Source organism: Onychostoma macrolepis, chromosome 21, assembly GCF_012432095.1.
Source record: "Onychostoma macrolepis isolate SWU-2019 chromosome 21, ASM1243209v1, whole genome shotgun sequence".
In the NCBI taxonomy this organism is placed as follows: Eukaryota; Metazoa; Chordata; class Actinopteri; order Cypriniformes; family Cyprinidae; genus Onychostoma; species Onychostoma macrolepis.
Genome location: NC_081175.1, coordinates 15,796,586 through 15,809,966, shown reverse-complemented (window position 1 = coordinate 15,809,966; position 13,381 = coordinate 15,796,586). Strand labels below are relative to the sequence as shown.

The window sequence follows — 13,381 nt, the reverse complement described above, 5'->3', positions numbered from 1 at the left end:
TCATTAAGAAGCCATCAAACACTGCAGAAAATACTGATCTGATCAAGACAATACTAACTTATATCAGCTTTTGAACACTTTCAAAAAAAATTATTTTTGACTTTAGTTGCAAGGAAACAAAATCAAATGCATGTTAAAATGTGGGATCTCTACTTCAGATTTTGTAGTGTAAACAGAACTAGCAAGTGTGCAGCTATCTATACAAAAATTTATTTAAAAAGTCAATTTATAATTAACCAAACAGTAATATTTGACAATAAAAAGACAAAACTGCACTTAAATTACTACATGAATAAATAACATGTATTAAAAATAAAATTTTTAACTTTTAAAAGAAATTAATTTTTTTATTCAGCAAAGAATAAATGCATTAATTAAAAATTACAGTAAAGTCACTAATTATGTTACAACATATTTCTATTTTAAATAAATGCTGTTCTGTCTACTCAATAAATGCTGAACTTTTTATTCAAAGAATCCTGAAAAGTTTCCATAAAAATATTAAGCAGCACAACTGTTTTCAATGATAATAACAAGAATTGTTTCTTGAGCACCAAGTCAGGATGTAAGAATCCTTTCTGAAGGATCAATTGACACTGAAGACTGGAGTATTGGCTGAATTTTCAGAAATAAAAAAAATACATTGCATTTTATATATATTCAAACAGTTATTTTAAATTGTAATAATATTTCACAATTTGACCATTTTCACTGTATTTCTGTTCAAATTAGTTCAGCCTTGTAGAGCAATATGAACAGATCTTCTGGACCAAACATAAACCTTACCAACCACAAACTTTTAAACAGTGGTGTGTAATATTAATCTATAATATATCTATTATATACAATAAATTCCTTAATATTAATTATACACTGAATTTGGTGATATTCAACTTTTTAGGCAGGAGTGTGTTTACTAGCCTTTTTTTGTTGTAGCTTCAAAATTGTTATTAGAGGAGTGTTACGGATTTTGTTATGGACTACTGAAATTTTGGTACACCCTAGCAAGTGTGTGTCCATAGTGTGTTTACCTGTATGTCTCTTATGAAAGACACAGTGACTCGTTCCTCAAACTCATTGAGTGGTGTGTACAAGTTGAGGATCTTCACAATCTGAGGTGAAGTAGAATAGCATGATTAAGCCAATGAAGAAAAAAAAAACAATGAATAAAGAAAAAATGAATGTTAAATGTCTACCTGCTGTAAGCTCAGGGCGGTACAGAGTGAGCAAATGGCCTCTGCATCTTGGGAGGTCTTCTTCTTCACCTGCAGCAGCTGAGCGGCCTGGATAACAGGTTCCATGGTGGCTACGGCTCCAATCTGGTACAGATTCTTTCCTCTCAGCCATTCCTCCAACTGACTGATGTTGTACCTGAAATGACACCAATGAGATGGATGTTACATTCACCCGACGTCCTGAAGACATAACAAGGCCATGGATTTACACGGATTTGATCAAACGTGTACCTGAGCTGCATGCCGGTACTCCAAGAGCAGACATCCTTGCGCAGCAGCAGGTTGTTGAGGGTCACTGCATTGATGGAGTAGAAGAGCTGGCGAACCACCTGCTGGCTGATCTCAGGGTCCAGGCCGTGGTCCGCCATGATGGTGTGAAACTGTCCCAGCTGCCTGATCAGGGCCTGTAGCGTGTAGCCCGCTGGACCGCCGCTCTCACAGTCCAAACTAGAGGAGCGGTTCCTGTAGCCCATGGGCTTCACTCCGGCCAGGCTGGGGATGCTCTCGCTCTCAAGCATGGCAGAAACTGCCGAAATCAAACACAAAAACATTATGAAATATTAGAATGTGCAAACAATTCCATTTTTAGTGGTTATAGTGGTCTGGTGTCTCTCTGTACCCACCAATCATGGGTTGCATGATGCCTTCTGCTACTCTGATGAGCTGCTGATAGATCTGGATGGAGAGGTCACTCAGAACCTGCCGATACTCAGCCAGGTCAAAGTTCTTCAGGCAGTGCTCGTTCTGCTTGCCAGTGTTCTGTGTCATGAATGCCTGTGACAGGAAGCAACAGCCAAATCATACAAGTGATCTAGACGGGGTCACCTGTGGCTTAAAACCACACTTTTCACACATTATCTGTACTTAATGGTTGGTTAAACATGCTAAAGTGTGGTACATGGAACTGGCTCTTATATTTGCAGCTGAAATCACTGGACAAAATAAAAATCTCACCTCATCCCCGCTGTACTGCTTCAGACAGTGCAGAAGTCTACTGGCATTTGCCAGCCAGAAGGAGGTCATCTCAAAGTCATCGTTGTTTCTCTGGAGAGAAGATAAAAAAAAAAAAAGAGGAATAATGGAATCATTATGGGTTTATACATTACTTTCAAGTTTGGGGTCAGCAGGATTTAAGTTTTTAAAAAGTCTCTTGTTCAGCTAGGCTGCATTTATTTGATCATAAATACAATAAAACAAAGTAATATTCATATAATTAAATTATATTATTAAATTTTTATATATTCTAAAACTAAATTTATTCCTATGATGGCAAAGCTGAATTTTCAGCATCATTACTCCAGTCTTCAGTGTCACATGACCAGTGGCGGATCTAGGATTTTTTAGAAGCAGGGGCCACAATGGGGCCACCATTTACAGAGAGGGGCCAAGTTTATCATTCAAGTCTTTGGAAACTTTAACAATAACAGCTTAAATATTTCCGTGTGTGTGTGTGTATATATATATATATATAGAGAGAGAGAGAGAGAGAGATGGATAGATGGATAGATAGATAGATCTCTGTTCATCAATGTGCACTGGCTACCAATACCTGCTCGCATAAAATTCAAGGCATTAATGTTTGCCTACAAAACCACCACTGGCTCTGCACACCTTTACCTAAATTCAATACTTCAGAACTATGTGCCCTCTAGAAGCTTACGTTCTGCAAGTGAACGACAAATTATTGTTCATCCCAAAGAGGCACAAAATCACTTTCACAGACTTTTTCATGAACTGTTCCCTCCTGGTGGAATGACTTGCCAAACTCAATCCAAGCATCTGAGCACTTTCACACAAGATTTCTTTTCAAAGACATTTTTTAGTGCATTTATTAACCTATATAATGAGTGATGACGGTTGGTTTTAAAATTGGTTTACGAACATAGCTAGCAAATAAAGAAAGAAAGGAAGAAAGAAAGAAAGAAAGAAAAATAAAATAAACAACACAAAGAAACAGCTTTGTTCCAAAACCTATTAAGTTGCCTACCTACTAGACAGCATAGACACCCTTACCAACACATATATTTACTAAAAACCCATTTTAAAACGCCACTGAGTGTTTGAAACAACTTATGCAATCTGATGAGGCTTCTTATTAATGAGGCAAAAAAATGCATTATTTTCATAGGTAACGGCTAGGTCTATTAGAATTGCATTATAAATATATACTATTCTTAAAAAATAGCTGAGATGGCTTGAATAACACAGATTAACAATATATTGTCGCAATCGTGTGTTTATTGTCTTCATGTTTCATCTGTGAAAACGTTTAGATCTGCTTTATATTCATTTATATTTAGTGATGCGTATGTGTGGAATTTGCTGGAACGCCATAAAACGTCTCTGGCTTCGAGTGTGAATTACACTATACATGTCGAAATTTCATCGTGAAACCGGTAATAGTTTAATTCCTTATTGCAGTGTTACCGAGAATCATATGACTAATATTATGCACTTTCCACACTATTCCACTATTTTCAGCCAAACAGTTTTAGCACACCGGGTCTATGTGACGTGCGGATCTTAATCTTACTTTCATTTTAAACAAAATGCTACAGTTTTTCTACATGTCAGTGATGATTCTGAAAGAAAACGCGCTTGGAACCTAATGTAACGAACGCAACTTCCACCCGAGAAACATTTTATTTTCGAAAAAAAGTTTGCTTTGTAAAGTAGGTTCAACAGCATTAAGTTAAATAGCGCAAATTGTATTATTCATTTGAACTGTGCACATTCGTTTTAGACACTTACTGCAGCCTACGTTATGCTCTTGCGCCGTCTATGCAGTAAATGCACGTCCTTAATAATAATAATAATAATAATAATAATAATAATTTTTATTTATATAGCGCCTTTCTAGCACTCAAGGTCACTTTACAAATCAGGCTTAAGGAACAGAGACAATAGACATCAATACACAAAAAAAAAAATTTCAAAAAAAAAAAAAAACCCCGAGTAATATACAGAAACCACTTACAAGATTAGATTACAAACAGAAAGAAACTTGACGTCCTTGAATGAGCGGCGTTTTGTAACATCTGGTAATGTCAATGATGCGGGGCTATACATGTCATATATATAAATGCCTCATTCATACATACACATGCACGTTCATATTTACAATTAAAGCTTGTTAAGATGCGGTGCACAGGTTGAATTTCAAACGACTTAACGCTAACGTAAATCTGCGATGAGTGACAGGACAGGGGCACTTCAGGGGCCAATCAGATTTCAGCGGGGGCCGGTGCCCCTCTGGCCCCACCCCTAGATCCGCCACTGCACATGACCCTTCAGAAATCATTCTAATATGCTGGTGCTCAAGAATTTTTTTTTCATCAGTGTTGAAAAACGGTTGTGCTGCTTAATATTTTGGTGAAAACTGTGAAATATATTTTTCAGGATTATTTGATTAATAGAATGTTAAAACCATTTATAAAAAACAGATTTAAAAAAAAACAAAAAAAAAAAACATTATACATGTCTTTACTTTTAAACTCAGCATTTATGTTAAACAGATCATTTCTTTAACATTATAATTGACTTTATTGAAACTTTTGATCAATTTAATGCATACTTGCTGAATAAAAGTATTAATTTCTTTAAAAACAAACAAACTTTCGAATAGTAGTGTAGCTGGTTTGAATTCTGGGAGTGTGTTGATGTGATTACATACAGTATACATACCTTCAGGACCTTTTTGATGGCATTGATGGTTGCGGTAAGGAGTGAATGAACTTTCTGGTCGTCGTTGATGTAGTCGGCATGACGGATACACATGAAGAGGATGTAAGCAGGGAGGCAGGGGACTGTGGCCGACACAGCATTGGGCTTCATGTCTAAAGACAAGACTTGTGCATTTAACATAGCTACAGGACCTCCACATTAAAACAGGCCTGCATGTAACTACATATACCTGTAACTAAAGACTTGACCAGCAAAGCCTCATCTTCTTTGTAGTACTCCAGCATGCCTTCAAAGTCCTTTTCTTTCCTCTGTACAGTGACCTGACGAGTCAGCTCTGGTCTGCTCTTTGTGGCCTGAGACACTGTACGAAGAATAACAGCACATCAGCAAATGGCAATAAGTACAAGACAACGTTAAACACACAGATGAAAGACAGATGTTTAACCTTCCAGCTCTTGCACTTTCTTCATATAGATCCTCAACTGCTTCTTCAACTTCTTCTCATTCTTCTCTAACTTCTCAAGAAGTTCCTTCAGATCCTGGAGAACAATAAATCACCATCATCTTGAGTGAGAATGTCAAGGGCTCATTGAAAAACAATTGTCTTGTTTTCCAGTCAAAATAAGTAAATATTCTTAAAACAAGATGAATTTAATATGTTTTAGCAAAATTGATTGTGCAAAATTTTGTTTTATTTTTCTTATCGCAATGACAAACAGTTTATTTGTTTTACCATAAATCTAACACAATTCAGAGTTCATGCTTAAAGCAACACAAACAATTAGCCAATTTAAGAAAAAAATATGCTTCATTCAAAATCTATTCTCTGAAAATACAATTGATCTTGTTTTCAGTGTTCATTTCGTTGATGAAAAATATTTGTATATTCAAAATTTTCGTAAACATTTTTTCAGACAAAAACGAGATGATAAAAAAAACTCTTTTGAATGACAAAAACAATGACGAAAATTCAGATTTTAAGGGATTAAAAAAAATAAATTAAAAAAAAGATGAAAATGTTAGGGAGAGACAACTGGACAGAGATCCAGTCAGAACGAATCTCCTGCGTGGAAAGGAGGGTAGATGCGCACATTTGAACATTTGAAGAGCAGACATATGGATAAATTTGAAAAGCGTGATGACACAAAGGAGCATTTAATTCGGTCTGGTTTTCTGAGCGCACACAGAAAAGTGCCTCTCGAACAGCGCACGACTACTGAATTCGACTACTGACTACTTAATACACAAAGTCTGTTTTGACGAGTATTTATGTAAACACACCCGGTTACATCTTAAGTGAATGTAAACTGTATAATCGCCAGTATATTGAATCTGTGCAGTCAGTTTTAAAGGGGCAGCAGCCTTAATTTAGTTATTGTCTGTGACTTTTTGTTAATGTATCAACAAAAGTGAGGAAATCACTCATTGCTCTTGACTGAATCACCTTAGTAGCTCTAATTAGGATTAATCTAAATTTAATTATATAAATAAATATGTCTACTTGAAAGAATGAAGGATGTTGCATGCAAGTTGTTATAAAGAATGCATATTATAGGCTCTATAATCACTGGTGTTTTATTGAAAAGAGGACCATCTTTTCATCCATTCTTTTTTCGTTATGAAAGGCGTTTTGTCTTTTGTAGATAAAGACATGTTATGTGTCAGTTAAATCTTTGTTTATATTGAATGTTCAAACTTTAATATCATTCATATTACCAGGTTAATAGATATTTTCTCCGGGAATATATAACGAGTTTGGAAATTTTAGAAAAATACTTAATAAAAAGGCATTACACTAACTAAACCCATTAAATTTTAGACTAAAATTAGACTAAGACTAAAACAATTCAAACGACTAAAATACAATTAAAACTAAATGGTATTTTAGTCCAAAGACAATCAAAATTTGCTGTCAAAATGAACACTGCTTGTTTTAGGTATATCTAGGCATTTTCCAAAAAAAGAAAAAAGAAAAAAAAGAGAAGACAATAATGCTGATTACATAAATTATATCTGAGATAAGGTCTCACCAGGTTTTCATTAGTGAGGCGTGTGATCTCCTGCTGCACGCTGAACTCCACCAGAGCATCAGGAGAAAGGGTGGAGAAGTGGTCCAGCATTTCCTGCTTCTTCTCCAAATTGTCCTTCAGCAGCTCAATTTGTGTGTGGAGAGCCTCTAACTCATCCTTGTGCTGTCGAGACTGCGTCTGCAGCTGGCTCTCCAGCAGCCTGAACACAAACATGCCACAATATGGTATAAGTGAGTGTAAACTGGTGTATAAACTTCAGTTAGCCCTCAAAACACTTCTCAAAAGTGACAAAACTGAATATATGCCCAATGGTCCTTTACTGATTGATAAACACTGACAGGAACAGAAGCCTCAAAATCCAGTTAAACCTGGAGTGAAATCCAAGAAATTTAAAGCACAACCTGGCAACTTGCTTTAGACCCTGGTAGGCCAGGCCAAGCTCCCCATCTTCATTCAAATAACCCCAGTCTTGAGCTTTACTGGCATCCGAGTAACAGAGAGCCAAAGAGACAGAGGAGCAGCAGCAGACAGACAGGAGAGAAAGCAAAATAGAAGAATGACAAGATGGCAAGGGCCAGTTAGTGTAGCAAAGCAAGGCATGGCAGGTTAGATTAGTCTGTGAAGACGTCATATTGAGCATGAGGGCACATCTGAATTACCCAGCTCCATTTCACCCATATTACCTTCAAGTAAAGAGGTCATGTAGCTGCTATGACTTTGGTTATTTCTCTAGGATATAAGGTTTCAGTTTTTTTTAGGCGAGCTGCCTGCACAAGTAATGTCTGCAAGAAGATGTGGCACTCACAGGAAATGAGAAATAGAGAAAGGAGGGAAAACGCATGAGAAATCAGATGGTGTTTAAAGTGCCAAGTCCTGAGACCTCAAGAGTACGAAAATGTATTCTTTCACAGGTAATGAGTACCTCATCTAACATCTGTCACTTTATCTTTCAAAGACCACTTTACAAAAGTGTCAGAGAAAGTGTCATGCAGCCTAGATGGATATTGGACAGTATGAAAGTTCAGATTTAACACTGTGGCCAGAGGTAAAAAGATACAAAGCCAGAGGTGAAAATGTAAATATTTGTGTACTGTGGCACCTTTTTATTTATTGCACTATTAAGAGTCCAAAATGAACACTCAGCAAGTGCCAAATGAGGGCAAAAAGTGTTTTTTTGTGAGTTTGTAAAAAAGATACTTGCCAGCTGGTCAGTAACTTTATATGGAATTGCAATTTAATACTGTGTTTACATCAAATGAGAATGATAGTCTTATCTACTGTTCAAAAATTTGGAGTCATTAATTTAAAATATAAATATTTTTAGCATTATAAAAGTCTTTACTATCACTTTCAATTCAATTTAATGCATCCTTGCTGAATAAAAGTATCAAAAATATTAAATAAAATCTTAGTGACCCTGAACTGTTGAGACGCAATTTGAATCAGTCATTTACTTTTTAGTTCAAATTTACCTTTAAGAAGCAGCGATGTTTTAATTTTCTAAAACTCTATGGCTGCATCTGAAAGCTGCAAAACCCTTCATCTTCTAGTTGGTTTTAGAAGTATCATTAGTTTCCTATAATATCCCGTGTGTGGTTAAGAATAAAAATGGTGTCTGTTTTTATAACTTTATAACTCAATTTGCACCAAGAAAAAAAAAATGTCACTAAATATTGTAAGTGGTTATCTCTAAAGCTCACCTTTGTTTTAGAGCAGTAGACATGATGCTGTAGTGCAACAGAATATAATATGAAAAATGTCAGTTTGAATACTAGTATTAAAACTAGTATGAATGTAAAATAAATGTTTCATGGCAAAAAATGTTTTGCCAGTGGTGGTCTATAAATTTGACAGAAATATTGCAGATAACTTTTAAAATGTTAGCTTTGAGACCGTGAGTGCTTGTTTGAGGCAGCACTATGCTAATTCATGAGAAGCGATTTGCTCGCCAGTAATGTGGGTCAGAAAACACAGGTATACTGCTGCAAATGAAAGCAGACGGAGCATGAAGAGCTGAATCAGAGAGCTGCTCTAGACCCAGATGAACGGTCAATACCACTGGATTCAATCTTCATTAAAATAGACAAATGAGTATTTGGAGGAGAGCTGATGTCCTTTTAAAAGCATTTCATTACATAGATTGGACTGCCTTACTTCTTCTTTAAATCAGGCGCTTCAACAGTGTCCTCCGAGTCCACAGGCTTCTTGTTGTTGGTCCATTTTGATTCATCATTGGAATCCTGTTTGAATGAAACAATATATTAAAAGGAAACAATGAATGTATGTTTATAGATATTTTAGTGCACTGAAGCATTCTTGCAGAGAGAAAAGTTTTCTCCTTAGTGTATGGACACTCCATTTCAACAACACATAAACCTTAAATATAACAGTGAGAATGAGAAAAAGAACTTTCTTTCCGAGCATAATCAATGCTGACACTGATTCGCCGACCTCAGCAGATTCAGAAAGGCAGGTGGATATAAAGCCATTTTCAGTGCAGTACATCTTCTGTAAAGCTCAGACACACCATCACTATTACACTGAACTTTCCCTGAACTTAAATAACTCTGAGCTCCATCAAAACCCATTATCTTATCCAATGCAATGTCTCCATGCCTGATTGCTTTTATAGACGCTAAAGAAGTTTTCCATTCAAGGAACCCTGAAGCCTGATGGGATGCTAATGGATTAGAAAGTCTGATATGATAATGACATACTACAATAGCTTCATTTGATAAGACAACAGCTGTAAAAAAAAAATAATAATAATAAAATGGATCAGAGGCCCACAAAGGTCAAATTTATAAAATGAGGGGTGGTGATGTTCTTAGACTCACAATGTGGTTTATGTTCTCTGACTGCCTTGTGGAGTTCACGATTTGGGTCTTAAGCATAAGGACCTCCTCCTTGCGCACATCCAGCTCCTCATTGGCCGCTTTGAGCTGATTCAGCAGCAGGTTGTAGCCCTCTTGAAGCTCATTGGATGAGTTGTTATCGGAGGCCTTGTCAACCACCGCTTTCCTCAACTCGTTCAGGTCATTCTTCAACTTCTTGTTCTCAGTCTCGAGCTCTTGCCGCTGTAAACAGAATACATTTTATGAATACAGTCTGAAAAAGGGTCAATAGCCTGCATTTTGTACCACTTAAAGGATTTATTTTTATTAAAAGCTATCAAAAGTGACCGGAGGCAAAAAGTTGTAAATAAGCCTGAACGAATGTGTGTTTGTGTGAGAGAAACAAACATTGAAACAGAAAGAGAGGGACTCACAAAAAATACAAAAATCAAGCAACGCTGACTGCAGTAATTTTATCCAAGTGAATCTAACGCCCATAGCTAAAGCTTTGATCAGACACACAGAGCGTTTGAGCGCTGCAGAACAAGAACCATCAGCAATTATTATATAAGCTCACCGTGCAATGCTGGGGTGCTTTAAGAAAACAAACAAATCAGTTACGCAATTCTACTGCCTTGAGCTCCACATTCAGCTGCACAGCCACCAGGTCAACTTTTGGCTCTGGTGTCTTCATTCTTGTACTTTGTTCTCTGGTCAGAGTCAAACCTTTAAAGCTGTTAAACCAAGCCTGCTGTTGGGGTTTCAACACGCCCTCGTACTCAGATAAATAACTGAAAACTGATTGCTGATATTAAAGTGTTAAGGGCTTGTGAGGTGTCCAATGAAGAGCACAATCACATGATAGTAAAAAATTAGATCCGACACAAAGGAATAAATTTGATTTCTTATTAGCCACCTGCCTGTGTCCAGCTTCAAGACTAGTCCAAAAGTGTTGTACATAGATTATGTATGTATAATTTATAGTGTATTATTATATTTCAAATTTTTTTTTCAATTAAAAGAATAAGTTATATTTTATAGATTATAAATTATTATAGAATTATAATTCACACACAATATATATATATATATATAATTTATGTCAGGGATATATACACACACATACGGATAGCAAAAAAACATACTTTTGATTTGATGTTGTTTGCTATCACTATTTTCTCTCACGCTATTATGCTGTATCATTTTTACAGGAAACAAGAGAGTGAGAAAATTCAGAGGTAAGAACTTGTTTCAAAATCTTTAAAGGTCAAAAGACTATGTTGAGAAACAGAAACGTTTCATTGCGTTTACTTTATATAGTAATTACTTATTGCTTGTATTATTTCTAGCCAGACAAAATAAAACAGAGGGTTGAAAGAATACATTTGATCGCTTTCCTGCCTCTGCGTGTTTTGACTCCTCGAAATCAGATCAACAGAGATCTATCAAGAAATAAACTGGACCTTAAAGACAATGCATCCTATTGAACATTCCGTCTATTCCACACAGCTGTGTTTTCATTTATGTCAAATTCAATGTCTACAATACAAAGGCACTTTTCAAAGTTTGTCTGAAAGTTAAAGTGTTTAATTAACAAAATGAAGAATTTGAGAGTTTATGCAAATAGCTGAACAAAAATAAAAGCAAAACATCATCCACGTGCCTTCCTGCCATAGTTCAACTGTCTAAAAAAATGCCCTGGTCTTAAATTTCTGCATCGTTCCACTCACCCACAGTTTAACAGGCAGAGCGACCAGCAGCAGCAGCAGCAGAGTGGCCCCAGTGCAGAACAAATCAATAAGCACCAAGACAGACATTTGACTGGAGGCAGAGCGGCAGGACCATTATACTGAGCTTGACTGACTCTTACCTTAAGACTATTGTAGGCCAGGTCTGCGTTTATATCGTCCTCTGACGTGGAGCTCTTGGGCTCATTTCCCTAGAAGATAAAATAATGAATTTAAAAAAAAAAGTAAACAAGCTGACTGATAAAGCAGAGGACCATGCTGTTGCAATTCCATAAGAGGGAACATCAGAAAAGATAAGTGGTGTTTATGACCAGCCGGCTATGTTGTAACCTACGGCCAAAAAGTGGGAAATGTTTAGCAGTCACTCAGTTTAAGTTCTGTTGCTAAAACGGTCATGAGAACATAAAGAGAAGAGTATCAACAAAAAACAATCAGCAAATCCTTATTATTTTTAACGCATACATTCACTATCTCAAAAACCCTATCAAATGATAAAACAGTCAGTTATCTTTACTTTGTTGACATATTTCCAGTCAAAGCCAACAAACTTTAGTTTAAATGTCATAAAATATAAAAGTAAAAATACAATTTTAAAATAAAAAACAAAATAATGATTACTCTCTTTATATATTTACTTAATATATATTTTTATTTGAAAAGTTTTTGTATTTTTTATTTTGTTTAAAACTGTTCTGTATTGTTTTGTGGCAACTGTGAGAAGAGTACGAAAGCAGAAAAGACATGACAAATACACATGCCTTGCGTATGCCCAGTTCCTCTACTTTCTCTAGATTGGTCTGCAGCCTCTTTCTTTCCTGCTCCAGATCTCGCACACGCTTCTGTAACTTCATGAAAACGCTGAGGTCCATGGCAGCCTTCTCTATGCCCATCTCCTGCAGGAAGACAAACCAAATTAATGCTCATCCTGAAGTGTCTTTATACAGTTTTCAAAGTCTGCTGGTGTATGTTGGCAGATTCATTGAAATGGCTTTACCTCCACCTGCTGGATGGTGTCATCAGTGTCTCCCACCTCTGACATACTGATGGAGGGGTAGTTGGAGTCCGAGCCCAGACTGCTCTGGTTAGAGGGGTTCCTCCGGTGGCCAGGATGGAACTAGAATCATAAAGATGTTACAGACAACAATAAAAAGCAAATTCCAGAAGTTCAGACTCACTGTCAAAGCGTTACCTTCATGGAGGACATGTCCTCCTGCAGATTTTCGTATCTCTGCTCCAGTCTGGAATATTCTTTCACCAGATTCTGATATCGTTGCCTCTCCTCATCCAGTTCAACCTGCAGTCGGATCTCTTTCTGAGACACATCGCCTCCCTGACCTGAGAGACAAAACAAAGGCATTCAGTCACAGGAATAAAGCAATGAGCCAGACAACATGCAGCTCCCATTCACACGTATCAACTTTCACAAGCTGAATATTTCTGTATCACATGTTTGAAAAACGTATCTTTCTCATAAATTAGGGTATGAAAAACCGAAACCTCTTTTGATCCATTTTAGCTGTGAGATCTGTGAGCTTATTTTACATTCACACTACAGGTTTTCTGTTACTGAGTCCCACTTGAATATTATGCAATGTAATAGTGATGATGATAACACTTTTAATCAATCTTTTATTGATCTTCGGCTTGATTGATATTTTATCAATCAATAGAAGATCTTTATTACTCTGATGGAAGACCTTTGAGCATCTATGTTTACAAAATGTAGGTAACAAAATGTTCTTGATTCTGTAATCTCAATAGAAATCAAATAAGCACATCCTCTGCATTCTAAATGCATATTATAATGAAAACATCACCACTAACTTAAAGCAAACTACTCAACTGTATTC

At 36.4% G+C, this 13,381-nt stretch overlaps 1 protein-coding gene across 2 annotated transcripts in view; it reads right to left on the bottom strand.

Annotated features, from left to right (window-relative positions):
* The window catches only part of myo5b (myosin VB), a 60,772-nt gene that overhangs the window by 1,626 nt on the left and 45,765 nt on the right, over positions 1–13,381 (bottom strand). Inside the window, exons 24-39 of one of the 2 annotated variants that reach the window (XM_058758304.1) lie at positions 12,721–12,866; positions 12,526–12,645; positions 12,290–12,424; positions 11,654–11,722; positions 9,787–10,026; positions 9,104–9,189; positions 7,351–7,428; positions 6,950–7,148; positions 5,365–5,458; positions 5,149–5,280; positions 4,920–5,071; positions 2,190–2,279; positions 1,859–2,009; positions 1,467–1,761; positions 1,197–1,371; positions 1,032–1,112 (exon numbers count right to left, since the gene is read on the bottom strand). In XM_058758304.1, coding sequence (XP_058614287.1) covers positions 1,032–1,112; positions 1,197–1,371; positions 1,467–1,761; positions 1,859–2,009; positions 2,190–2,279; positions 4,920–5,071; positions 5,149–5,280; positions 5,365–5,458; positions 6,950–7,148; positions 7,351–7,428; positions 9,104–9,189; positions 9,787–10,026; positions 11,654–11,722; positions 12,290–12,424; positions 12,526–12,645; positions 12,721–12,866 — 2,243 coding nt within the window. The remainder of the gene's footprint in view (positions 1–1,031; positions 1,113–1,196; positions 1,372–1,466; positions 1,762–1,858; positions 2,010–2,189; positions 2,280–4,919; positions 5,072–5,148; positions 5,281–5,364; positions 5,459–6,949; positions 7,149–7,350; positions 7,429–9,103; positions 9,190–9,786; positions 10,027–11,653; positions 11,723–12,289; positions 12,425–12,525; positions 12,646–12,720; positions 12,867–13,381) is intronic. The other variant, XM_058758305.1, reaches the window with a different exon arrangement.